This window comes from Muntiacus reevesi, chromosome 3 (assembly GCF_963930625.1).
Source record: "Muntiacus reevesi chromosome 3, mMunRee1.1, whole genome shotgun sequence".
NCBI lineage: Eukaryota > Metazoa > Chordata > Mammalia > Artiodactyla > Cervidae > Muntiacus > Muntiacus reevesi.
In genome coordinates, this window is record NC_089251.1 from 98,963,067 (window position 1) to 98,990,752 (window position 27,686).

General features: G+C 47.8%; 1 protein-coding gene across 2 annotated transcripts in view; it reads right to left on the reverse strand.

The window, feature by feature from the left end:
* Window positions 1-211: 211 nt before the first annotated feature.
* NCAPH (non-SMC condensin I complex subunit H) overlaps window positions 212-27,686 on the reverse strand; it is a 32,571-nt gene continuing 5,096 nt past the window's right edge. For both annotated transcript variants that reach the window (XM_065929799.1, XM_065929800.1), the window contains exons 2-18: window positions 24,482-24,743; window positions 24,258-24,348; window positions 23,476-23,568; window positions 23,013-23,151; window positions 22,401-22,525; window positions 15,409-15,598; window positions 13,981-14,072; window positions 13,000-13,205; window positions 9,075-9,223; window positions 8,442-8,545; window positions 8,008-8,130; window positions 5,576-5,686; window positions 4,274-4,447; window positions 3,512-3,625; window positions 3,092-3,180; window positions 2,581-2,656; window positions 212-699 (exon numbers count right to left, since the gene is read on the reverse strand). In XM_065929799.1, the coding sequence (XP_065785871.1) occupies window positions 583-699; window positions 2,581-2,656; window positions 3,092-3,180; window positions 3,512-3,625; window positions 4,274-4,447; window positions 5,576-5,686; window positions 8,008-8,130; window positions 8,442-8,545; window positions 9,075-9,223; window positions 13,000-13,205; window positions 13,981-14,072; window positions 15,409-15,598; window positions 22,401-22,525; window positions 23,013-23,151; window positions 23,476-23,568; window positions 24,258-24,348; window positions 24,482-24,743 (2,255 nt within the window). In that variant the 3' untranslated portion in view covers window positions 212-582. The remainder of the gene's footprint in view (window positions 700-2,580; window positions 2,657-3,091; window positions 3,181-3,511; window positions 3,626-4,273; window positions 4,448-5,575; window positions 5,687-8,007; window positions 8,131-8,441; window positions 8,546-9,074; window positions 9,224-12,999; window positions 13,206-13,980; window positions 14,073-15,408; window positions 15,599-22,400; window positions 22,526-23,012; window positions 23,152-23,475; window positions 23,569-24,257; window positions 24,349-24,481; window positions 24,744-27,686) is intronic.

Genomic DNA, 27,686 nt, shown 5'->3' on the forward strand with positions numbered 1-27,686 from the left:
CCAGGAATTGAACCAGTGTCCTTTACACTGCAAGGTGGATTCTTAACCACTGGACCACCAGGGAAGCCCAATGGATCCAATCTTGGAACCCCTACTCTACTATAAGACAGGTCACCTCAGCCCTTAAGGATTTCCTGCCTGATACCAAACAAGTCTGCATTCCTGAGTGTAAAAACCAGGTCTGATACTTACGTAGTGGGCAATCAGCCAGTTTGTCAACAAACTACTCAAAGGATTTTATTTTTAAGCTTATATACACATTTATAGGCACATAAATGGTATATTTTATATACAAGGTTTTGGTAGCTATTAAAGGACAAGTGCCTACTTGGAAATTCTTTTCTACAAGAATAAAGTATGAAGAATAGAGCAGTGAGGAGACAAACTACGTGGATACGAAGAGTGGACATTGCTTCCGTGATCAGGGACAGTATCCTTGCCCTCTCTTCCCTCCTAGGTGCTCACCACAGAACAGAAAACTTCCATCAAGGACAAGAGTTGGTCAGGGAGCTGGTTCCCAGACAGTGAAGGAGAGAAGGTGTGCTGGCAGTCGCTGAAGCTTCGCCTCAAACCCCTGGCATCTCAGCCCCAAGTGTGGGCATCCTGGTCACTGTGGGAGCGAGGACTGCCCCCACGAGCTCGGTCCTCCTGCCACACTAGAACATCCGAAAGATCCTTGGTTCCTTCCAGCTTCAGATTCTGAAGGAAGATCGAACACAGGTGAACACTAGTGTACAGAAGCTACAGCAATCAGAAAGCAAACTTGGAGGTAACAAGGTGGTGACTACAAAGAACCAGGTTTGTCCCATGATTATAAGTGACATTGTCAACAGCAAATATAACCTGCATGATAAAGCTGGCTCCAAACCTTTGTCAATTGCTGGAAGCGAAGCAAAATGTAAGCCTGGTTCCTGCGACAATCTCTGTAAAGGACCCAGGGCTGAGCTGGGAGGAGCTGAGGGAAGTGACAGGGAGCCCACCAGGGGCCACGGCACCTGTACATCAGCCCCATCTATGCGCGGCCTTCCTGCCCTGCCCGAAACCTCCCCGCTGGGTGATGTCGTGACACCCACACTCTCTCTCTCATCTCTGCACAGGCCTTTTTCCTTGCCTCCCACTTCCTCTTGGACCGTCCCACCTCATGGATCCTCCACCAACCCTAGGCAGCTGTCCCCTCAGGATTAAAGAGCTGTCAGAACCCCCTTGGCACACGGAGGCCTAACTGCACTGGGACCACACGCTCCTTTCCAGGCACTGGAGGCAGGCACGTGTGTTGGCACACCTTCTCCTGCGAAAGATGGGAAGCATACCCCTCACTTCCCCCATGATGGCTGAGGGGGAGCTTGTTACCAGAGGCTGGTGAAGAGTCCAGATGGGAATGAAAAACTGGGAGGTGGACCAGCACAAGCGCCATGCTCTGGCAAGAGGTGTTGTGTGAGATTTGTCCTGGTGGCTCTTAAGCTCTGAGTCACCATGAATCCCAGTGGCTTATCTGGCTACTGTCAGCCAGTGCTACCAGTGAGAACTCCTCAAACAGTCCAAGGTCAGCCCAGCAGGTCCTGGTCTGGGAGCACCTCCTGATTCTTCCAGTGTTGAGCACTCCAGGGTCCCTTAGAGAAATCTGATCACAGCAAAGCTGTCTCTGCTGCTGCAGGAGGCGAAGCAGTGGCAGAGTGAAGCCTGCAGCCGTGAGTGCTTCCTGGCACATTTGCCTGGCCCCTGTTCACCTGGGGGTTGGGGAGGATGACGAAGCCTCGCTCTCAAGCAGACACAAGGCCCCAGCCAGCGCTGACTCTCCAGCAATCACTCACACCTTTAGAATCTGGACTCAGGATATGTTTCTGAGCTTTGGGGGTGGCACTATGTTTTGGGGGCCTGGCTGGGCTGGGAGACCACACCCAAGGGAGAGCCCACAGTACCGACATCCACGAGGATGCTGTGAGATTCCAACCTTGCTCAGGGAAGCTGGCAGTGACACCATGAAGGTTCCAGCTCCAGCCCTAGTGACGCTCGCGGCTTGTGCTACAGCCCAGCCCCGTCCTGGGCACACGAGAGGACAAGTTTCAGGCAGCACCAAGTGCCCTGGCCTGCCGGCTGCTTCTCTGGGGTGCCTGCCTCCCGGAAGCGTCCACTGAGAAGACAGGTCTCGCCAGCTCCGTAGTGACTGCCCTACGACCACTTCGCTCTGTCAGCTCTCTCCCAGCAGCTGTCTTCTTCTTGCCTCATCGCTCCCCTCTTTTCTCCACCAGGTTTCCCATCTGTCCTGACTTTGACACTGGCAGGATTTGACCTTGATGCCCAGTGATGTAAAAGCACTTTACATGTTTTCAAGTTGGGAACTGACAGATCACAATTTCAGCATCTAAAATTTTCCCACTGGGATCCTCCTCATAATTTTCATCTCTAATCATACATGTTGGCCTTTTTCTCAATAATTTTTCAGTATCTGGTTAATCCTCTGGGTTGAAGGTAGGTACTACGTAAGTCACTGCATTTAAGATGTCCCATGAGGCCGCCCATGACTAATAAAGAGCTCCTGTAGGCTGACTATAATACTCCATGCTTACCAGGTCTACCTACCTTTTCATTGGCTAAATGTAGGAGACACGCAAAGGCCAGAGGTATGGAGAGGTTCTGAGCCATAAGGGGAGGCAGGCTGTGAAAGAAAAAGGCCAGGAAGTATTTAGCTGTCACTGCAACTCCAGGAACAAAGGCACTTTCATCATGTATGAATACACATACCCAATGAATAAACTAATAGGAAACAAAGAAATATTCAGATGCCTTTTAGAAGCAGGTTTTTCCAGTTTCTTATTTGAAAATATTTCCTGTTCTATTCCAGTCACTGGTACAGAAAAATGCCCTTTTTAAAGGTGGGCTAACTTAACTCACTTATCAATGCAGAGAAGAAATGGAAAAACTGCAAGAAATGTGAAAATGGGGGTCCTGTGTGGAGGGGGGGCTCTATTACGCAAACAACTTGAGGAGGAGCGGGAGGGGTGAGGAGGGGAGGGGTGAGGAGAGGAGTGGTGAGGAGGGGAGCTGTGAGGAGAGGTGGGGGGGCAGGGCCAAGTCTGCCTCATGCACACACCTCTTCTGCAGGTCCTTTGTGAGACTGCTGAGTTTCTTGTCAGCCCCCTCCTCAAAGGGTCCTGCTTCTCCATTCTCACTGTGGTTTACCTGAAAGAAGAAAGGACACTTAGGGATCAGACTGGGCCCAGTTTACTTTTTGACAGCAACATAAACCTATGAAGCTGGAACTCGAAAAAGGAAAGCCTGCGTTGGAATGAAACCAAACAATTTCTCTGATGCATTTTGAAGAAAAATGATCCACGTGTACCACCTTCTGTGTGACCCACCAGTTCACACGCCTGGTCCATTTCTGTTTCAGAGGTCTGATGTCATCCTTGTATTTCTGAATAACTGCTTTTCAGGTTCACACTACTGATGCTGGAGCGCAGACTTGAGCCACGCTCGCATTGGTGCTGGGCACCAGAGTGGAACCCGTTACCTCTGCATCTGCCTGCTTGGGGATCTCCGTTAGAAGACTCCACATGCTCTGCTTCAACTTCTTCATGTCCATCTTTTTGGCAGTCTTGGCATACTGAATTTCAATTTTATTTACCTGAAAACGGTATGTGACAAGTAAAACTAAGCAGAAGAAAGAAACATTTACCATCAGCTCTTTGAAATAATGAATAAACCTAGTTTACACTACCAAGTTTGAGCTTTCTTTGGACATATTAAAATAGAGTCCCTCATTTCAATCTATCGATAATTTTTTTTTTTTTTTATAATTTCTTTTTGATCAAGTACAGTATTCATTAAGGGTATCCCGGAATTCAGTGTAAAAGAGAGAAGTGCATCAAATATATATAAAAGCACCAAGCCTGCCATTTTGGTATGGAATAGATGCTTGATACATGGTAACTTTATGAGTTGAATCTGGCCTAGATTTTCCAGAGCTAAACACCTACCCTTACCCAGCCCATTTCTCTTTCTGCAGGCTTCACTCACATACTGCATGTGCATTGCAGGTTTGTCCCTAGTCATATGGTTTATCACAATCTTTGGAGAGATGGCTGGTTCCACACAAACATAATCAGATTCTCTACAGTCTTGTTTAAGAATTAGCCACGTAGAGAGTAACGGGTTAAACTCAAGAAGGAAAAAAAAAAAATCAAGCTCAGACCAATACGATTCTCATAAAAGAGGTAAACTAAGCAGCTCTCAGGCAAACAACATCACATGTAATTCTTGGCTTTGTCTTTACCTTCTGAGGCTCAGCTACCAGGTTTGACTCCCCGTAAGTGGTGATGTCCGGTCCGTGGACTTCAGATGCCTCACCGTTCTCTTGTGTTGTCGCAGACGGATGATCAGAATGGTTAAGGGTTCCAGCTGGTCCCACAAACAAGTCATCGGACTCTTCATAATCGCTGTCAGCGGCCTGGGCAAGGAAATAGCTCTTCAAGTTAGGCAGAGCTGTATGAGGGGCTTAGAAACAGCTTTGCAACAGATCCCATAGCCAGCAAGAGCAGAGCACCTGAGAGTTCATGGGCTTCGAGGCCCCCTAGTCATCTCCCTGTTGCGCAAAGACGGCACTAGGGAGGCATCTGTTAACTAAGACCTCTGCAGTGAGAGTTCAAAGGAGCATTGTCATCACCACAGTGTCCTTTGTCTCTAAACAGTTTAGGATCTCATTTTACAGAAAGCATTCCTGAAACCCCAGAGATGTGACCTGCTGGCTGGCCAGCAGCAGAGGTCCTGCTGGGAGCTGGTGACAGAGACATTCTTGGACTGAGCCCAGCAGGAAAGGCCAGATCTCTGGGTGGGGCCTAGGAGGTGGTTTTTTTAATAGGCTCTCTGGGTGATTCTTACGTACACTAAGTTTGAGGAGCACTGGTCAAGCGACCAACTAGATTTTCACTAAAATATAAATAACAGCTAACTCTCTTCCAAGTAAGAAAATACAGTAAATAAACTATTCTCCCTATTCTTTCTCCTCTCCTCACTTTCAGGGTCACATGGGGACTAATATCTCCCCCTCTGTCAGGCTATCTCATTCACAGAGTCACAGAAGGGATTCTGAGGTTATATAGTCTAACCAAGATCTAAAGGTGGGGAGCAGTTTGTACAAGTTCACAAGGTGTGAACCTAAATCAGAGCTATAAAAGTGGTCTCCTGAGATCCAGTCCATACACCTTTTCCCCATCAGAACACACTGGCATCACACGTCTATGCGTTTTGTCTTCCCACCCAAAACTCTAGCTCCTGAGAGTGGGGAGAGCGCTTCTTTTCCTCGGAAATCTCAAAATAGCCAAGATAAGTGCTTTGTACAGGCTAAACACTCCGTCCACATGTTGACAATTTATTGGACTATGTCCACATTTCTCCTGAGTCCAGAGCTCAGTGTGAGGCAGGCCGAGGTCTGGCTGCTCCCTGGCTCTGCTTAGTTCTGAGGCCCGGGGCAGGGCAAGCACACACAGACCCCCACCGGCTCAGAATGCCCTACAGAAAAGGACAAGGGAAGCAGTGACCCTGTTGAGAAGAGGACAGAGTGTTTGCCCCTGCTTACCTGTAACCCAGGGCAGAAGTTGGAGGTGTCATTAGGGTTGTTGTAATCATAGTCTCCAATTTCTTCATAATGCTCGGTCCCTGCCTTCTGGCCTTGGGCCACCTTCAGTAACTGGTTGGAGGAAAGTACAGCTTCAGAGAGCAATTTCTAGAAAAGCAGCTAGTAAACTAGGCTGGGGAGATGACCTTAGATCCAACGATGCACGTCCCAGAACATTAGGGTTATAAGGGTCCTGGAAAATCATCTCATCCAGCCCACTTCTAACTCACCACCCAGCTCCACTCTAGAGCAAGCCCTGGGCAGCGGGGCTCCTAGCTGCCAGCCATCCCAAAGATGCCGGAGCAGCCAAGTCGCAATTAGGACTGCCTGCAAATTTATTTGAAAACATGTTCCTTCACTAAAAACAAAACCACCTATGCCTATCTGAAACGAAGTCCACTTGTGGCTGCTATTGACCAGTTTTGACAGAACACTCACTGTTGTAATTCTCAGGCAGCCAGTCCCACTCCTGGGGCCGTGACTGCTCCCCAGCAGCCCTCCTTTCTGCCACCACACCTGCGGCCCACGAACCCCCTTCAAGGGGTCTCATAGAACAAGTCTGCCTCCTCTCCTGGGAGTGCCTGTGCACCACAGCCCTTCAGATTTGCAGGCCTTTAGGGCACTGATCTTCATCTAGGGTGTGTCTTTGGGGTGGAGGAAATGGGATTAAAGGTGTGTACAGTTTATAGAAGCACACTGAATATTTTAGTATAACGTAATATAATTACATACTCCAAAAGTAGTCCCCGAACCTCAAAGTTTTTACAATACAAATCCAAAAGTAAAGAATAGATTTTTATTAAGAAATGCCCACTTTCTCCCACTTTTCTTCATATGATTTCTAAATCCCTCTCCATGTGGAATATTCTCGACACACTCTAAATTGTCCACAGTCTGTTAGAAATGTTTCAGGAAGGGTATGTGAGACTCCTCATGTACTGGCTGGTTGCTATTAACATCTCTCTAAGATACTAAAGAGAATGGGTGGTTGACCTGTGTAGTCTCTAGCCAGACTGGGTGTTTGTTTAACAATCATCTGGTGTCTACTTTCTGCTATTACACAGTCACTTTTCTAGTGTTGCTCTCCTGGAAGGATGAGGTGAGGAATCCTGGGCTTCTGCCTGGCTGCCCTGATAAACATGAAGGGAAATTTGTTCCTGTGGATAATCAGAAGCAAGAATTCTTTCCTAAGAAACAATGACGGGGAAAAAACATACAAAATACAAAAAGACAATTCCTGGAGTACAGTGATGCAATGACCTTGTTTTAACCACTTTCATATCTGAAAATGCTAATTACCACCTAAGCCACACTCTTCAATGTTCATAGTAAGGGCTTGAGAGAGGAGAAGGTGGCTTGTGGCTAGGAAAGTGGCTGAGGCTGGGTTAGTTTGGTGGGGTATCCCACTGTCTTCCTTCCGGCCCCCAGCAGCCTGGCTCTGCCCCTCCACCTCAGGGCTCTATTTTCTGACTCAAGCAAACAGCTGCTGCAGCCGATACTGATGGTGGCCGCGGCTGCTTCTGCTGCTGCAACTCTGTCTCTCCTTCAGCATTTTTTTAAACTGAGGTATAACTGACATATAACATTATATTCATTCTTTCTGCATTTTTAAGAGCATTTCTGTTAACTGAACAGTATTGATTAGAAGGAAAATGACCAGTGTTAAATTATAAAAACAGAATGTGCAATATCAGTGAATTCAGGGAACTGTATACGTATCATTAAGACCTGTGGAGAGACAGGTAAAACAAGGCAGAGGAAACTGTCAACTGTTTGTAGACTTGACACCACAAGATGAAAACACCCAGGAATGCAAATGAGCAGAGGGTCCGGGTAAAATGGAAGTAAGCATGACCCACTGCCTGGTTGCCCTGGCAACAGGAATACATGCTTGCTGCTTAGCATCACCAGAGGGGCCACCGGCAAATGAAGTGAACAGCGGCTGGTGCACACCGGCACATCTAGAGCCCTCGTCTGAACAGGCATGGAAGGAGTGTGGCCAGGCTGTGCGGCACCGGCAGCTGCACCGCCCCGCACATCACAGGAGGCTTGAATCTGTGCCATGATCGCGGGGAGGCTATGAGAGCAGGAGAGAGGACCTGGCTTCTGAATCCACAACTCTAATGAGAATCAAAGGATCAAGGAATAACCAATGCCGTACAAAACCTGGACAAAGCGCTGTTCATCCCCCTTGCCCGTGAGGAAGTAGGCCAGAGTGTCTAGGTGAGGTACTTCATCTGTCCTGTGAGCGTTACCCTCCAGCTCTGCCTTCCTCACACGCTCCTCCTCAGAGGCGCCAACAGTCACACTACCGGCCACTGATACCTCCGATGCTAAGAAGGGATCCAAAGACAACGACAGCATGACCTCAGGGAACCAAAGAGCAGCTTTACCCTGGTGCCTGGTTTGAGATGCAGCTGGACCAGATCTTTAGTCTCATACTGGAAATCTGTAGGAAGAGTAGTGGCTCTCCAACTCTGGTTCTCCAAAGTGAACTTGGTCAGAACAGTAACAGCCTATTGATTTTAAAGAAAAAGAAAAAGGTAGTTTTTATGCATCTTTAATAAAAACGGTCTATATGCATATAGCTGCAACAGTCTTCCCCCTTCTGTGTAAAGGAGTGATTCTGTGAGACATTGTTCATAGTGATTCTCTCTGCCACTACGTCTGGGACTATTTCAATTCCATCAGGGACTGAGGGAGAATGAAACTACCCATTTACTCTAAGAGTTAAATTTACAATGAATTCTTAAAAACCACAGATGAAAGGGGAAGAGGAGTGCAAAGAATTTGTGAAAGCACAAAGGATAATAAATCTAGCACAAACCTTTGTTTTTTGAAAATGTACATCAAAGTCAATATCATCGTCAAAGTCAATTTTAAAATCCTTCGAGCTCTTCTTTCTATGCTCTGATTGTGAAGCAGTATCACCTGCAGAAATGAAGTCAGATGTCAACACTGCTCACCTCTCTGGTCTCTTTATTTACTCATCCTGTGAGATCACTCGACAGCCTTACTGAACCCGAGACTGCATTTGCATCTGAGCATCAGAACAGCACTAAGAAGGGCAAATCTTATACCTAATATTTATCTGTATGATCTGTGTTTTTGCTGAGAAAACTCAATAACAGGTATGCTCATTAATCACTTCTTTTCAAAGAGAGAATGCAAAATACACAATGCTGGCACAGCCCTTCAGAGGGCTGCAGCGTGCACCCGTGCAGCAACTCACACGGCACCTCCAGACCCTTTCCACTTAGAGGCTGCAGTCTTGACTGCTCCCTCATCCCGGGCCAGGTCAACTCAGTGTCCAACCAGGAGGCTGCTTATCTTGTGTATTTCCCTCCGCTTGTTGGGAGGTACAAGACTGTGATGGACATTTTCCCTTCCTGGGCTGAAAGGCTGACTGGCTGGTCATCTGCACTATTTCTTCTTAAAAGTTCTGCCTAGAAGTACATACGTTTGTGTCGAGGTCTAAAGCGCCAGTGATCCGGGCCAGCCCACATCGACATGGTGCGGGGGCTAAAGTAGGAATACTCTCCAGGCTTCATGGACAGAAGGGGACACAAGGTCCAAATGTCTCCGTCCCCAAGGGGAATCACTTCGTCTCTGTAACACATAAGATCCGTTTTTATATGTAGTCACATGTGTGTTGATGTAGACAATACAATCGTGTATTTACACGTAAAGCAGAATACAACCCAGCTGAAGACACTACTTTTCCACAAATGAGCAACATTGCTAAGAGTGAGTCCAACATAAATACATCATTAGTAATCCTTTAGCTTACTCAGTCAGTGCTTTTTCTTCTCATTTTATAACAACACGATCATATCTATGCAAGTACTTTTCATGTTTCAAAGTGCTTCATAAAATGCAAGTTTACCCACTTGAGAGATAAGAAAATAGAAAGAAACTTGACTTTTTGTATAAGACTACATACATGGCTAGTAAAATGCCAGAGCTGGGGATTGGACACCATTCCAGAATCCCAGCCTCAGGGTCTTTCCACACACAAGGCTTCCTACCACATGACATGATTGTCACATTTCTTCTTTACCATCTTTCCATAAATGAGGGCTCCGCTAACACTGCTGTAGTTCCTACTGAAAGTGAAAACAACTAATTTGTCTCCCACATAACTGGGGGACAATGACCTATCTGTTAAACCATCTAGCTTGTATTTCTTGCTGCGTATGAAGGGTCTAACTGGCCCATCCAGCATGGCAGTTTTGGATTGGTGTTTCATCCTTTCTGCAAGGTAACTAAAACATGTCGGGTAGGTTGTACCTACAGGCCCTGCCAGGTCAGAAAGCCTGTTAGCGCTACTCTACTGCCCTCTAAAGGTAAAGACAATGACGACCTTTTCACCTGTACTGACCCATACCTATAAATCCCCTTTATATCAAACCTTATGGTATGAGATAAAAGCTTTAAAAGGAGTTCGCTTTCATCTACGGACTCTTTTTTCAAATTTTATCCAGTAAACTCTACCTGTACATTTAAGGTGCAATGAAAACAATTTTTAAAATTAAAATATACTAAAAAACCCCCACTTCTAGCCTGTAACTGCCTTCCTATGTTAGGTAATAACTGTACTGCACTCTGCTGTATCTCTCTCAGGGTGAGAGAAGGTGGCTTTGGGGGCATCCCCGCTCAAATTCTCGGGTACTCGTCTGTCAAAATGCCGGCAGTTGAGCTGGCAGTTTGTTGGGAACTTAGAGGCAAAGCTATAAAGAGCTTGGCTCCTATCTTCTGAGAGTTGGACTTCTTCTGAGGGCCAGAACTGGACTGAGGCCCTGGAGGCTTGACCTCTAGCCTTTTAATAATTCTTTCAATACAATACAGTGCTATGTGGCAGGCACCCGACTCCCCCATTCAACAACTAGCCTAACCCAGTCTACCCCTCCGTCAGGCTTCTCTCATCCCCTCTGGAGGAAGTGTTCACTTCTCCTACCCCCACCCCACCCTACCGCAACCACAGTCCCTTCCTTCAGTTTAGTGCCAGCTCAGTCGTGCTGCACAAACACCTGCAGGTTGACGGTCTCCTCTCAACTGTCTCCTAGCACCTCGGCCAGCATGCAACAGCAGGCCTCAGTCTTGCAAGCACAGAGCAGGCTGTGGTCTGGGCTGGACCACAGGCGAGGCCTTTAACCACAGTGAGCGCAGGCGCCCAGGAGATCAGAGAGCGCACACGGCCCCGCCGCTGCAGAAGATGGAGGGCAACTGAGCTGCCCCAGGTCACAAAGTGCTTTCTCAGTCACGTCCTCACTGATGTACGATGTGCACGGTGGTCAAAGGGCTGCCATCCAGGGACCAGTCGCACAGGGCTTCCTGCAAGCACTGGTGGTTATAATTCAGCATCGCCCCACCCCACCTTGAACTAGAGAAGCTCTCAAAGACCTTGCAGCTCAGCACAGTGTTTCCAGCCCTGCGCACAGCACGAGCCCCAGCAGCTCTGGGGACGTCAAGAGGCACTCCTGGCCTTACACACTCCTGAGTTAGTGCCCTGGGGTGGAGCCTGCCACCCATAGCTCATCACACACGGCCAGAGTGGTCCAGAGGGCTGGGTAACTCCCCAGCTCCACCCTTACTTACCTTCTCTGAGACTGTTTCCTCACCTGTAAAATGGGGTAACAGGACCTACAGGGTTGTTGTAAGGATGAAGAGATTATTTTTATATATTATATAAATTATGTGAAATATGCAGGTAAGGAACCTGGCAGAGTATGTGGCACAATCAGAATAATCGGGCGCTCAGGAAACATCAGATACTATTAATCGGGCGCTCAGGAAACATCAGATACTATGATACTATTATCATCAAGCCCCAGTCACTCCCTTTCCAGGTGAGAGAGCAAAGCCCCACAGACGGATCACTTGCCCCACACCTCCCAGCCACCCACGGCAGGGTCAGGCCTAGTTCAGCTCACACACTCGCTGAGCTCCCAGGAAAGGCCAGTACCCGGCCAGCAGCAGGCATTTCAAGGCAGACAAAACCCTGCACTAGAACCTAAGCCCTATGCCCGCAGTGCACTCACTCAGCAGGATCCAGTCTAAGATTCTATTCTGTCCAACTGGGGAGAGAAATGGAGACATTTGTTCAAAATGTGTTTAAAATAACCATCTATGGGTTATATGGTTATAACAAAATAACAGAACAGAAGCCACTAAAACCCTCCTGCTCCATCAGTTCCTCAGAGGCTGCCTCACTGTTTACACAAAGTGATGCTCTTCTCTGACTTTGAAAAAGACATTAAAAGAGCTCATCCCACCAATCTGCCCATCATTTCTCACTTCTTGGAAGACAGGATGGGAACATGGACAAAACCACAGGGTGGTAATAGCACACACCAGGAGAGGCGGTTTCTAAAGGGTCTGGGGGGTAGGGGTAATTCTTCCTTGAGGTCCTCACAGCCCCCTGACTTCTAGTCAGATTTGAAGGGGCACTGTCAATCTCATCATTCCCCACATGGGCAAACAAAGTGAGTCCAGAAAGCACTCTCAGCCTGGACACACTCAGCAAGGCTCTTGAAGGAATTTTTGCCTTGGTGGGAAATCACGCTGGACAACTTGTACAGTTTCACCCACAGTGAACCAGCTGGGCTGTCCCTGACCCCAGACTTGCCAAGCCGCTGCTGTGGGCACAGGGTCATCCAAGGGTCTGCCTGTTCTAGTCTCGTGGGATCTGGTATACCCAGGCCCGTTCAAGACCTTTAGCAGCCCTCACACAGCAGGCTTGTGGGATCCCGCTTCCAGATCATATTCAAAATTAACGTAAAATAACCTAGTAAGTACATATAATAAAGATCAACCAAGTTCAGATTTTCCAATGATGCTTACTAGAGTAATCAAAAATCTACATTACTGGAGACCAATTCTACCATCTCCCCAATCTCATATGCTCAATTTTACCTGCTGCCTTAGTTTTCCTTGCTTTGCTCATCCCGTCTACCAATTTGATAACCAACTCTGCCCTTTACGTGGGGCCCACTTTTTCTCAGTAATCAATACGTAAGCCTGTTTTCTGCCTATAACTGAGATGCAGTGATTCAGTCAAAAGCCAGACCATGTCCAGGGTCTTGAAAGGGAGCACAGTCCATGCTACCAAAATGGAAGTGGTGATGACAAGCCGCCGCTGAAGGAGCTACTAGAGCCCAGCTTTTTATGTCATGCTTATCGACTCCTGCAATGTCAGCCTTATGACCAGTAAGTGGCTGAGCCGATATTCAGAGGCAGATTGATTCCATCGTGAGTAAGAATGGCTCAGCCTGTGTGACAAGACACAACAGCCCAGCCGACCACAAGGATGAAACCTGACTGTCCCAGCAGGACCTCTGGGAGGACGGCTATGGGAACACTTCCCGTGGCCCTGAGCGCCTTACTGGCAGCTGTGAACCTGGCAGGACTCCTTCCAGCTCCCGAGCTCGGTGCGGTCCCCCGCTGCAGTCTGCTCTGCTTCGTCATTGGCATCGAAGTCATCCTCCAGGGGCCCGTTGGGGAAGTCCTCACAGTCACTGTCCTCCACCTCGGCATTGAGGTCAAACACCTGGTCGTTCTTCTTAAACTTGTCCACCAGGGCTGACACTGACTGGAAGAGACGGAGAGCTCCCAGTCCCCCACACCCCCACCACCCCATCCCCACCACCAGCCCGCCATTGCGGGAGGGCCCGCCCCACTGGAGGGGCCTCCCCCCAGGCCCGCCTCCCCGCAGCCAGGGTTCTCTCCACCGCAGAGCGCTGAGGAAGTTTACATTGTGCGGCACAGGATGGAGCTGGATTGTCGTCAGGCACATTTTGTAAAACACGAAACCGGAATCTGCATCCTTTAACCCCATGTTTAAACAGTTTTCCATGGAGACCATTTATTTTGGAGGTTGTAGTAAGTAGACTAAAGGGGGCCAGGCTAAAAATAGAGGAAAACCTCACACATGACAATTTCTCAGGAAACTCTGTGCCAAGGGACTCAAGTCTGAAGAGCAGGAAATTCCTTGAGCTTGACAGCAACCTAAGAGACCAGAGGCCACTGGGACAGCCATGTTTGAGAGTAAATCTGATGAGACTGTGCACCCAGGAATGGAAGGACTGCCTTACCCTGGGGGGCAGACAAGAAGAAACACGAAGCTGATCCCCACACGCTGCTTAATAGGCCTGCGGAGGGCAGCGCACAGCCCCACTCCCAGCCTGCCCCAGTGTTTAGTCCCTATGGAGAAGCCAAAGCAAATACTTTCTGTACTGCCGGCTAAATAAAAATGATGCCACGGTTTTGGTTCCCACTGGGCAGGACTCATCTCAGGCCATCTCACTGAAACCACGAACTGCTGGAGAAATGCCCAGGGCCCTTAGAAGTCCAGAAATTGACCACACCTCATTATGTGCTTCACTGTCCCATTTAGTGAACTGGAAGCCGGCCAGGGAAGGGCAGATTTGGCGATCTTCCGCGCACTGCTGCAGGGCCGCTGGGAGGACAGGAAGATCACAAAGAAGGATCAGAGCAGGCTGCAGACATGCCTCAGCCCCTGGAGATGATGGAGCAGCCCCATGGAGGGGGAGGCGCGGCCACCTCCTGCCCTCGGACAGAGGCTGGCTGGCCGCCTACCTGTGTGCCGACTACTCTCCCAGGAGAGGACGTGTGCTCAGGCACACACCCGTGCCAGAGGTAGGCTCCACACTGGTGTTCCAGGAATTGGGAAAACACCAGAGCAAAAGCCTGAAGCACAGACTTTTAAACTCCAAAATGGACTCTGTGTCCCATGCTGGAGCTGGGAAATCAAAAACCCATCCTGAAAGCGTACTAACGGCACAGACCATTGTGCAACGGCACTTATTTTAGTCCCAAAATAAACTAGGGATGGGCTTCCCTGATGGCTCAGTGGTAAGGAATCTGCCTGCAGTGCAGGAGACATGGGTTTGATCCCTGGGTCGGGAAGATCCCCTGGAGAAGGGAATGGCTACCCATTCCAGTATTCTTGCCTGGAGAATCCCATGAACAGGGGAGCCTGACAGGCTGCGGTCCGTGGGGTCCCAAAGGAGTCGAACGTAACTGAGCAACTAAACAACAACCAAACTAGGTCCAGATTACCCACCTCACAGGCCGAGAGCCTCACTGAGTACAAACACCTGGACAACTGTTAGTACTAAACAGTCATTCTTAGCAAATTCTGGACAAGGACAGGCGAATGGGCACCATAATATCGGTGTGGCCCTGCAGAGGGGAGGATAATTCCATGTACACCAAAATCGTCCCATGCTAGTGCCTGGCCTTCACACCGCCTACCACATCCTCAGAGGCTCCCCCAGCAGTGGGAGGGGACAGGTTGGATGAGTGGCAGGGGGTGGCGGAAATCACTGCTAAGCCAGTATAAGGGACTGACAACAGGACAGATCTGTTCTCAGACCACCGTGGAGGATTCTGAAGACAGTTCATACAGCCCTTTTCTTCTCAGGATCCCCTGGGTTAATAACAAGTGAACACAAGGCCTCTGGCGCAACAAGTCTCTTACAGCCCCTTTCCCAAGTCCAAACTCTCACCCTCCAGAGAGCCAGCTGCCCACAGGGCACCAGAAGGCCTTAGCACACATAAACCACAAGCACTGGCTACTGCTGGTCAAGACTCCGTGCTGCAGAGGCCAAAAGTGAGTTTCTCCTCAAAAAAGCAAGCCCACTTTGTCTTTCCAGAGGAATCTTCTGGGTAAATAAGCAACACAAGAGCACAGTAGGCTTGCTAGCCATGGTTATATACAGAAACCTCTCTGATGACTGACCTGCTCTCGTAAGAGGCAGCACCGGACTCACCTTTTAAGTTGGTCATTTCCACCCAGCCCAAATCTGGCAGCTCAGGAGGCTCCCCGCTGGAGAGGGTCTGGATGTCGGCGGGGAACAGCAGCTCGCTCCTGTAGTCTGGGCAATGGAGGGTGGAGAGGAACACGCCTGCAGTGCTGCACTCGTCAAACGAGGCTGCTGTCTTCTGGAACATGGGGTCGACCTGAGTGCAGAAAAGCAGAGGGGACCCCAGGGTTAAGGGACGCAGCCAAAGGAAACAGGAAACCCCGCTCACTGGGCCTTGCTCATTCGCAGCTGCATCTACGGGATCAAAAGGTCTCTGCACATGATCAACTGACAGGTAAAACCCCACCTGCTTCAAAAGGAGGGCTGTGCACACTCAGATGGAGAAAGGCACACAGTAGATGGTGACAGGCTGGTACCACGTCAGCGTGTTTGCCTGTAATGTTCCTGGGCAGTGTGCTTCTGCTGGTCTCTCTCCAGTCAGGTGTGGGTTCTGTTAAGATTTTACTTATTTGGCTGTGCTGGGTCTTCATTGCTGCGCATGGGCTTCCTCTAAGTTGTGGCAAGCAGGGGCCACTCTAGTTGTGGTGCGCGGGCTTCTCACTGCAGCGGTTTCTCTTGTTCTGGAGCATGGGCTCTAGGTGAGCAGGTTTCAGTGGTGACTCAAGAGCTCTAGAGCGCTGGCTCAGTAGTCGTGGGGCATGGGCTTAGCTGCTCCGCAGCATATGGAATCTTCCTGGACTAGGGATTGAACTCACATCCCCTGCATTGACAGGTAGACTCTCAACTCCTGGATCACAAGGGACACCTCTCCACCATCACTTTTTGAACATCTATCTGTAGTAGAATGCTACCACAACAAATTCCACTGACTTATAAAAAGTTTGTGTGAGGGATTCACAGAATCCCATCAATCCTCTGAACAATATTTTCAAAGATGTGGAAGAAAGAACCCAAGTAAGACATCCAGGCAAAGGACAGGCAGAGTCATCAGGGTTGGATGGCTGGGTTACACAGGGGAGAGGTGGTCAGAAGACCCCCGAGGCTGGGGGTCAGGGTGCAGGAGGGGCATAACCATGTGTCATCAAGCCCCAAAGCAGAACGGGGTGCAGAGGACACGGCCAGGCACAGGCACACAGGCCTGTGTGGCCAGAGGGCAGGAGCCGCCTGGGACTCTCCAGGAGGCCAGTGACAGGGAAGAGGTTGGGCATTGTGTTCACAGGTCTTCCTTACGGCTTAGGACAAGGCTACTCTGCAGACAGGGGCCCCTACTTATGAGGACAGACGTGGCTCTCCGGCTCTTTACTGGCCCCCTCAGCCCTGAGCCCAACCTCACCAGCACTGAGATTCTCCTCTCACTTGCTGATACGCGAGCCCCAGAACAGCACGCATGGCACCTGTGTCCCGCCTGCTCACCCCTCACCCAGCCAGAACAAGGCTGGGTGGGCTTCCCTGGTGGGCCTGTCTCCGCCACCCACCTCTTCCTTCCCGCCCTCACTGCCAGCAGCATAACCACTGCCTGAGTTAACCCTTGTCTCTGCTCTCTCCTACTTCTCATCCTAAAAATACCAGAGGTGCTACTCCCATGCCTTTCCTCAAAGGCTCACCACAGCAATGGTTTTCCTCCTGGATCCCACACCAAGGTCTTATGCAGGTAGTTACTGAAACTCAGCATTTCAAAGAGTCAACATGAAATCTGCACACTGACCCACATTTACAGCTGAAAACACTAAGATAACTTTCCTCACTTTTGCCTAGAATTAGATCACATCAGTGTGAGAACAATGGTTCTTTCATGTGAATTAGATTTGACTTACATCTCTGAGTGACTGAATGGGAAAATGAATCACCGCTGGCTGTGCAGTCTAGAAAAATGAACTCTTTGAAATAAGGGTCCCAGCAAGGGAGAGAAGCCGTAAAAGCAAGCCTCGGTAGGCAGTAGACGGCAGGATGAAGTCGAGTCATTTCAGGAGTAAATCCTCTCCTCCAGTCCAACTTGGACACTGTCCATCTGCTGAAGGAACCAGAACTTTCTCTGCTTCGTGACCTCGGCTTGTGCTTCTGCCCAGAGTCCCCTTCCTGTCACCACCTGGCAAACACTTACCCACCCTTCAAATCTTGCCTCTTCTGTAAACTCTGACCTCCACCCACTCTGGTCTCCTGATTAGGAGCCTGGACCTTCCTCACACTGTCTGTCTGTGCTCTCCTGGCCTGAAGAACTGGAACATAAGCAGGCTGGACCCCCCGTGGCAGCAAGAATTCTGCACACAGTAAAGAGATCTGTCCAAACCAGATGAGCTCACACGCAAAAAGGGGTTCTCAGCTGGTCCAGACCCACCCACAGAACATCTGCTTCCCCATCTTCTGCCATCATCCAGAGAATGCGGGTTCAACAAACTGGAAGTTCTGCTGAAACTTCAAATTTTAGGTTTGTGTGCCTCCCCTCCTCCTTTTTTATCTTCCATTCTTTCTGCTATTACAAGTTTACTGGAGGTTACAGAGTAAAAAAGGCTTTCCAGTGTTGGGGTTCTTGGTGTTTCTTCAACACCCTGTTGATTCACTTGCATAAACAGACCACAGCCCGACAGCCGCAGGCTTGCAGGGAGTGGCACTGCTCGCTCTCGTGTTCTCTCTCTAGGACAATGGAGAGGCCAGTGTAAGCGTCCTCAGGCTCCCCAGAACTGGGTTTACCTGGGAAGAAAGAAGATGGTCGGGAAAGAGAATTTCCAACAATGCTGTTGAACATTTCGGTGTAGAACCAAAAGCACGAGCAAGAATGATGCTGAGGGACGTCCGTGGTGGTCAGTGGGTAAAAATCCACTGCCAATACTGGGGACACCAGTTCCACCCCTGGTCCAGGAAGATCTCAAGGAGACCCAAAATGCTGACTGGCCATCAGACTATGTTTCCCTAGTCCCTCCACTCAACACCCTCCTGGACGAGTCTCTCCTACCTAATTCTCTCCTCAAATCTCCAACACCTTCCTCCTCCACACTTGCTGTTAGTCGAAGATCTGGCTTATTTCACTGATGGGGGCAGGAGTGGGTAGAAGGGGAGATACAACCAGAAGAGAATATCCAGAATGTGCCCGCGTGTACACACTCAAGCCCCACCTCTCATCAGCCACTGTGCTCCTCCGCCAAGGCCCATCCAAGCTGGCTACTCCTTGACCTCCTCACCCACTCAAACACCACCTTAGCATTTATCCTCCCTTTTCTGCATCATCAATAATTCCTTCTCCACTAGATGGGTGCCATGAACAAGTAAACATGCTGCTAATTCTCTCATTTTTTAAAAAAAGGGTATTTTCCACGGAATTAGAACACATAATTATAAAATTTGTAAGGAAACACAAAAGACCCTGAGTAGCCAAAATAACCCTGAGAAAGAGGCAGAGGCAGCGGATTCAAGCTCCCAGAGCACACCACACAACTACAATGATCAAAACACTCTGGCGCCGGCACAAAAACAGACCCACGGGGACTTCCTGCGCAGGCCAGAGGTCAACAATCTGCCTGCCAACGCAGGGGACATGGGTTCAACCCCTGGTCTGGGAAGATTCCACATGCCATGGTGCTGCTGAGCCTGCAAACCCCAACTTCTGAAGCCGATGGGCCCCAGAGCCCACGTACAACAGCAGAGAAGCCACTGCAAAGAAAAGCCCACGCACTGCAACCGGAGTGGCTGTCTCTCGCCACTACTAGAGAAAGCCCAAGCTCAGGTTTCTGACCCACTGCAGCCAAAACTAAAATGAGTAAAATTAAAAAAGAAAAAGACAAGACACAGAGATCAATGGAACAGGATAAAAAGCCCAGAAATGAAGGCATGCACTCATGGTCAATTAATCTATGACAAAGGGAGCAAGAATAAACAATGAGGAGAAGACACTCTCTTTGATAAATGGTGCTGGGAAAACTGGACAGCTACATACAAAAGAATGAAGTCAGAACACTCTCTAACACCATACACAAAGATAAACAAAATGGACTGAAGACCTAAACGTAAGACTGGAAACCATGAAACTCCTAGAAGAAAACACAGGCAGATTTCATATAAATCATAACATTATTTTTTGGATCTGTCTCCTAAGACAAAGGAAGCAAAAGCAAAAATAAACAAATGAGACCCAGTTAAACTTAAAAGCTTTGCACAGCAAAGAAAACCACTGACAAAATGAAGAGACAATCTACTGAATGGGAGGAAATAATTGCAAATGACATGACTGATAAGGGTTGTTAAAATCCAAAATATATAAACAGCTCATACAATTCAATAATCAAACAAACAAAACTTAATCAAAAACTGTGCAGATGTAAACAGACATTTTCCCAACGAAGACACACAGATGCCAGACAGATACATGAAAAGATGTGCAACACTGCCAATTATCAGAGAAATGCAAACCAAAAAAATGAAGTATCACCTCACACCTGTCAGAATCGCTACCATTAAAAAGACCACAGATAACAAATACTTTGTGGAGAAAAGGAAACCCTTGTATATGGTTGGTGAGAATATAGGGAAATTAGCAGCCTCTATGGAGAACAGTATAGAGGTTCCTCAAAAAACTAAAAACAGAACTACCATATAATCCAATAATTCCACTCCTGGGTATACATCTGAAGAAAATGAAAACATTGACTTGAAAAGATATACAGTACATGCATCTCAATGTTCATAGTGGCATTATTTACAATAGTTATGATATGGAAGCATCTTAAGTACCCATCAACAGATGAATGGATAAAGAGGCTGTGTATGTGTGTGTGTATACACGCATGAGTGTACATACACATTTACACACACACACAATGGAATACTACTCAGCCATTAAAAAAAAATGGTATTTTGCATTTGCAAAAACATGGCTGGACCTGGAGGTTATTATGCTTAGTGAAATAAGCCAGAGAAAGACAAATACTATATGTTACAATGTATATATATGAAATCTAAAAAAAAAAACAAAGCATGTATATAACAAAATAGAAACAGACTCAAAGATACAGTGAGCAAACTAATGTTTACCAGTGGGGAGAAGGAAGGGACATGAGAGCTAGAGGACTAAGAGGTACAAACTACTGTGTATAAAATAAATAAGCTCTAAGAACATAACGCACAGCACAAGGAATATAGTCAATATTTTACAATAACTTTAAATGAAGTATAATCTATAAAAATTTTGAATCACTATGTTGTACACTCAAAACTAATATAACATTGTAAATAAATTATACCTGAAAGATAGTTTTTAAAAATTAAAAAAAAGGAACATATTCTGCAAATATTCCCATGTCAATAAATACTACATCACTGTTTAGGAAAGAAAACAAAAAAACCCCGCAACAACTCTGGACCTTACTTTCCCTGCATTTGCCACTCTAATACTCTGCCCCAATTAATAGCAAAACTCTTCCAAAAAACTGCCTCTCTCCCCACTTGTTTTCCTCTGCCCAATTTTTTACCAAAAAATTTTCAAAACCTACAGGGATGTTGAAGTAGCCTTAAGAATCTCTGTTTAACTTTCACCTAAATTCCCCAACAGGAGACATTTTTCATGTTTGCTTTCTCCCTGTCCCCCGGCCGGCAGAATCTTCTTGAAAGTGGGTATTATAAGACTCTGGCTCTCTGCCAGTTATTAAGCTACTGCCACTCAACTCCAAACCCACCTTCTATGCTCTGCCCTGTGATGCTGGGTCAGAGGCCACATTTCAGTTGTGTCAGCAGCTCCCTACTGGGCTTCACCAGAAAGAGGCACTAGAGGGAGATGGTAGGGCTGGAAGGAGGAGAAGGGACCCGCTTCTCTCTGCAGGACCCCCGTTCCTGGGAGCGTCAGCCAGCAGTGACGCCCTGCCCCGGCAGCAGCAGCCGAACTTCACCTGTCCTTTCTACTGACACAGCACCAACCTTACCCAGAGCCAGTAGAGACACCAGCACCAGCAGGGACGCCCTCCTTAGAGGTCTGGGTCCTGAGCCCCAGGCCGCTCCTTCAAACTCAGCCAAGGAGCAGCCCTTCCTTGGAGGCCTGAGCTGCACTTCCCCAGGGCCCCTTCTCCAAACTCACCAAGGCCTAAGGCTGCCATATTTGACACAGGTGACTATGTCCTCCTCCCTGAAACTCTCATTTCAATACCACACTCTCCTAGTTTTCCCCCAGCCACTGGACGTTTCTTAGTCAGCTTTCTGAATTCTTAAGATAGGGGTACCCCAGGGCCCCAGTCCTTTTTTCATGTACACTTGTTCCCTTGATGATCAATTCCACCCTCGTGACACTAATCACTAATGTTGTGCAGGTAAGAGAAACAACTGAGCCCATTGTTGGTGGGAGAGTAAATTGATAAAACCATTTCTGAAGGCAATAGAAATTCCATGTCTCAGAATATTTTTTACAAATATACTCCCAGAAGAATGCAAATATGTATAAGAATGTTCACTGAAATTGTTTTTAATAACAAAATTCTTAAAAAACTTGTAGCAACATCTGTTTGCTTTAAATTAACTGCTAATTTATAAAGAGGCCTCTGGAATCATTCCTTTAAGCAGATTCCTTGGATTTGCTAAATCGTGTAAAGTTGTTTACAGCAAGGATTCTGGAGGCAGACCGCTTAGTTTCATGCACCTCAATTACCTCTTCATAAAATGGAGCAAGGGTGTTGTAAGGACTGAATGGACTGTCACAGGCCTAGGCAGCAAGATGTGCCCAGTAGACACACAATAAATGTTAGCTGTCATCACCACTGCTGCATGCACTACAGAAGAAAATACACGTTTGAATCAATTGGTTTTCTCAGTAACTTGCCATTTTCTTGTACTCAATCATCCTGAAAACGGGGGAAGACAGGGACCTGCCCTCTTCAGCTGAAGGATGAAAAGCTGAAGGATGACAATGCAGAGAGACCAGCTGAATGCTTTACTGCCCTGAGGACCGAACCAGCACACACCAGCACACTTGCACCTCCGAGGTCTTGAATTAGTCAGAGACCACACTGGGCACAGTTCCTCACCTCGTACTTCCGATCAGCGTTGGAGACATTGAGGTTGTTTACATTCTGCTCGATGGTTTTGCATGAGTGCTTCTTCCTTGGCTTTGGGGCCTTCTTGGCTGTTCCTGTTTCAGCTGCACTTCCATCTGTGAGAAGGAGTAAGACTGTGTGCATTGTAGGCGCTGCTTTGGAGCATGTGACTGAATCTATCAATACAAGCTCTTCAAACTCTAAAGGGTGATCATCACTGCAACACACGCCATCCCCTCAAAGCAGCAGGCACATCTAATCCTCAGTGGAGGGAGAAACCAAGCTACTAGATTAAGTATCTGGCTTCTGATACAAGTCAACTTCCAAAGACACATCATCCCAAATCAGAAGCTCCCTACTTGGTGATGTTTACTCAATCTTGTCTAAATAAAATCAAAAAGCTTTTATAAGGCCCTTCTCTTTTCCAAAACAAACAAGCAAATCTAGTGTGTGGGTATCTTCTGAAATATAATTCTGAAAAATGTCCATGTCTTCGAGAGAATGGGAACTGATTTCCTGTGACTTCATTCCAGTATGTTACTCAAATAACTACTTGCTACATCCTTTAAAAAGTCCCTTATATTCAGATCCTAGCCCGTGTACCTGTACCATGGTCCTCTGCTTCTTCCGGAGGTGGTGCATCCTTGCCCAGCCCCCCTAGGACTTTGTATACATCTGCATGGACGGCATCTACACGCACAGCATAGATCTTGGTGCTGGCATCCAAAGTGCCAGCAGCTACCTAGTCAAGCAAGCAGAGGTGTATCCATGGGGATCAGAGAAAGGAGCAGCTGAACAGGCAAAACACAGCAATCTGCATCAAAGATTTACTTGCCCTTAAGAAAAAAATGACAGAGATCCCCCTAAAACTGATAGGGAATAAGTAGAACATAATGGAAAGATATCAGCTCTTCATCAGTTTAGCAAAGAAAGTAAAGTAGGTAATAAAGTGTCCCAAGCAAGGAAGCCTCGCGTGTGTTTGTAGAATCCAATTACTGTGCTGTGTTAAATGTTAGTCATCATCAGCATTCACTCAGATGCAAGAGCAGGTGGACATCCTTCTTACTTTAAAGTTGGTCGGTTCGGCATCTTTCTGTTTAAGAATCTCTGACATAAAATCAATCAAGTGCAAGCCGAAAGCATTCTTGGTGGTGATTTTCTGAAAACAGAAAATTGCAGAAAGGCTTGTCATTTAGAGCCTAGGCTCATGTAAACAACGATACCCTGACAAGGGGAAGCCAAGTTCGTAACAGGAAGAGCCCACATCTCAACAGACATCAAATCCCACAACGCCTGGGGAGAGAGCGAAAGCCCTGTGTGCTTCTTCATCCTCAAGGTCTGCAGTGACAGCACCCAGCTCCTGAGTGCGCCTGGTGCAAGCCCTGGTCTAAAGCCGACACAGAGGGGCTCAGCGCCCTCAGAGCACCTCTGAGGCAGGGATATTCTCACCCTCATCTTACAGAGCAGGGCCTGTGGCACAACGGCTGGGTGACTTGCCAAGGCCGCACAGTGTGTAAGTGGCCGAGACAGAATTTCAACTCAGGCTAATTCTAGGACTCACAACGAGCCCACAAGCCTAGGCTCTACCTACTGTTTAGCTCCAGAACTACACTACTAACTCTAATATGCTGCCTCTCTAGTCACACTAGAGGGGTCAGGCAACTTGTCACAGGGGTGGCAATGGTCTATAAGAAACAGTAAAACCACACTGAAAACACCAGCATTAAAGAGTCATGGAAATGTAAGTGCACCATCACCGACCGTGCAGTCTCTACAGAACCAAGAAGGCCAGATCTCCTCTCTGACCAGGCTGCAAAACCCTCACTGATTAAACCAGCAGATACTCACATTTTCAGTAGAAAGTTTGATACAGGTGGAGTAATGTTCAGTAATCTGTGTGTTTGTAAACTTGGGCATTGTAGCTGAAACATCAACATTCCTAAAAGAAAAACAAACGAAATGGGAGCTGTTGAGCATCCAGACGTAGAAACCAGGAGGTGCTGTGGTGATGCAAACCCGCACAGCCCGCGATGCGGTGGCTGCCACAACGAGGCAGCCCAGTGCCCGCTCACCTGCCAGAGGGGGAAGCCAGCAAATGCGGGGAGGCCAGCAAGCGTGGGGAGTCTGTGCTGAACTGCAGGTCAAAGACCCTGGAACGCCGCCGCTGCAGCTTCTCCTTCTCATCGTCATTCTGAGGGAAGTCTTCCAGGACTGGGGTGCCAGGAGCATTGAGAGGGGCCTTCCGGGGCAGGGCCGTGGGGAACGCCCGCTCTGCAGGTGAGGCGGTGCTGTGGTGGCGTCCACGGGGCCCTGAAGGAGAGTTCTTCATGGTGGCTGAGGGCGAGGGACAAAACACTGGCTCAGGAAACCTTCAGCAGGACACTCCCCATGTCTAAAGGGGGGCTGCAGCCTGTCCCAGGGCAGACGTTCACTGAGCATTTCCGACCAAGATCTTTCCCAATTCTAATATTCTATGGCTAAAACCTCTATGGGCTTCCCAGGTGGTACAGTGGTAAAGAATCCGCCTGCCAGTGTAGGGGACATGGGTTCAACCCCAAGCTGGGAAGAACCCTGGAGAAGGAAATGGTAACCCGCTCCAGTCTTCTTGTTGGGAAATCCCATGGACAGAGGAGCCTGGAAGGCTACAGTCCATGGAGTCGCAAAGAGTCAGACACGACTGAACACACACACACACAGAACCTCTACAGTGCGAGTTTCTTGGCAAGTGAGGGGTTTCTGATGCTTCCTGCCAACCTGGACAAACATTCACTGCGCAGTTACTGTGAACCTAAAGCACCACACAGGATATAAAGGTGGGTAAGAAGAAGCTGCTGCCTCTGAAAAGCCCACAGACTAGAGAACAACAAACATGTTCAACCATAATGCCAGGCAAGACAGAGGAGATGCTGAGTTAAGGGTGAGGTATGGGTTATTGTGTCAGACAGACTGGGTTCTAGTCCCAGCAGGGAGACAGAATAAACAATACAAATATGTAAAATAAATAGAATATTCCAAAGAATCACCCACAGATTACTTACTAACTGCAAACGGAAAGATGTCTTTTCTCTGGGCATGTAGGAACTTAGTTCCCTGACAAGGGACTGAACTGTGCCCCCTGCAATAGAAGTAGGGATGTAACAGGGAAGAAAAGTAAATATGGCAAAACATTAACAACTGTTGGGTTTGGGTTGTGAGTGTGAGACTATTTACTGTCTTAGTCTTTCCATGTCCCTGTGTGTTTGAACATTTTCATAATAAAAAGTTAGAAAATGGATGGCATGTTAGATGAAGATATAAGCTCTGGAGAAAAGTAAAGCATGGAACGGGAATAGGACGGGGAAATGGAGGTGGGAGGTCATTTTTAATATAGTGGTCAAGGAAACATTTCAGTGAGAACTTAACAACAGAATCAAGACCATGTAGATGTCTGTGGGAGGTCACGTGGAAGCAGGGGGAACAGCAAGCAGAGGCAGGAACATGCCTGACACACCTGGGGGCCAGTGTGGTGCAAGAGGAACGTGGGGAAGATAGGTCACGGGGCATCATATTTGTGAGGGCTGGTAGCTCAGGAGCACCCAACAGAATAAGGCTGGGACAACGGGTAGGGGAGTATGAACCTTACTTATGGGCCACTGTAAAGACCTGGGCCTTCATGAGAAGGGAAGGGAGTGAACATGGTGAGAAAAGGCATAAAGTGATCTAACTTGTGCTTCATGAAGATCCCTATGGCTGTTCTGTTGAAAACAGACTGAAAGGATGAGCAGGAAGACCAATTAGTAGGCAACCACCAACAACCAGGGGGCGTCCCTGCTGGCTCAGTGGTAAAGGACCCGCCTGCAGACATGAGTGCTGCGTGGCGCACATCCGAGGTCAGGGCCGGCAGCTGAGAGCAGATACCCCACGTCCAAGGTCAGGGGTAGTAGCCGAGAGGAGCTACCCCACGTCCAAGGTAAGAGAAACCCAAGCAAGACGGTAGGCACTGAGAGAGGGCGTCAGAGGGCAGACAGATGGAAACCACAATCACAGACAACTAGCCAATCTGATCACACGGACCACAGCCTTGTCTAACTCAATGAAACTAAGCCATGCCGTGTGGGGCCACCCAAGACGGTCATGGTGGAGAGGTCTGACAAAATGTGGTCCACTGGAGAAGGGAATGGCAAACCACTTCAGTATTCTTTCCTTGAGAACCCCATGAACAGTATGAAAAGGCAAAATGATAGGATACTGAAAGAGGAACTCCCCAGGTCGGTAGGTGCCCAATATGCTCCTGGAGATCAGTGGAGAAATAACTCCAGAAAGAATGAAGAGATGGAGCCAAAGCAAAAACAGCACCCAGTTGTGGATGTGACTGGTGATAGAAGCAAGGTTCGATGCTGTAAAGAGCAATATTGCATAGGGACCTGGAATGTTAGGTCCATGAATCAAGGCAAATTGGAAGTGGTCAGACAGGAGATGGCAAGAGTGAACGTCGACATTCTAGGAATCAGAGAACTCAGATGGACTGGAATGGGTGAATTTAACTCAGATGACCATTATATCTACTACTGTGGGCAGGAATCCCTTAGAAGAAATGGAGTAGCCATCATAGTCAACAATAGAGTCCAAAATGCAGTACTGGGATGCAATCTCAAAAATGACAGAATGATCTCTGTTCGTTTCCAAGGCAAACCATTCCATATCACGGTAATCCAAGTCTATGCCCCGACCAGTAATGCTGAAGAAGCTGAAATTCAACGGTTCTATGAAGACCTACAAGACCTTTTAGAACTGACACCCAAAAAATATGTCCTTTTCATTATAGGGGACTGGAATGCAAAAGTAGGAACTCAAGAAACACCTGGTGTAACAGGCAAATTTGGCCTTGGAGTACAGAATGAAGCAGGGCAAAGGCTAATAGAGTTTTGCCAAGAGAACACACTGGTCATAGCAAACACCCTCTTCCAACAACACAAGAGAAGACTCTACACATGGACATCACCAGATGGTCGACACCGAAATCTGATTGATTATATTCTTTGCAGCCAAAGATGGAGAAGCTCTATACAGTCAGCAAAAACAAGATTGGGAGCTGACTGTGGCTCAGATCATGAACTCCTTGTTGCCAAATTCAGACTTAAATTGAAGAAAGTGGGGAAAACCACTACATTCAGGTATGACCTAAATCAAATCCCTTATGATTATACAGTGGAAGTGAGAAATAGATTTAAGGGACTAGATCCAATAGACAGAGTGCCTGAAGAACTATGGACGGAGGTTCGTGACACTGTACAGGAG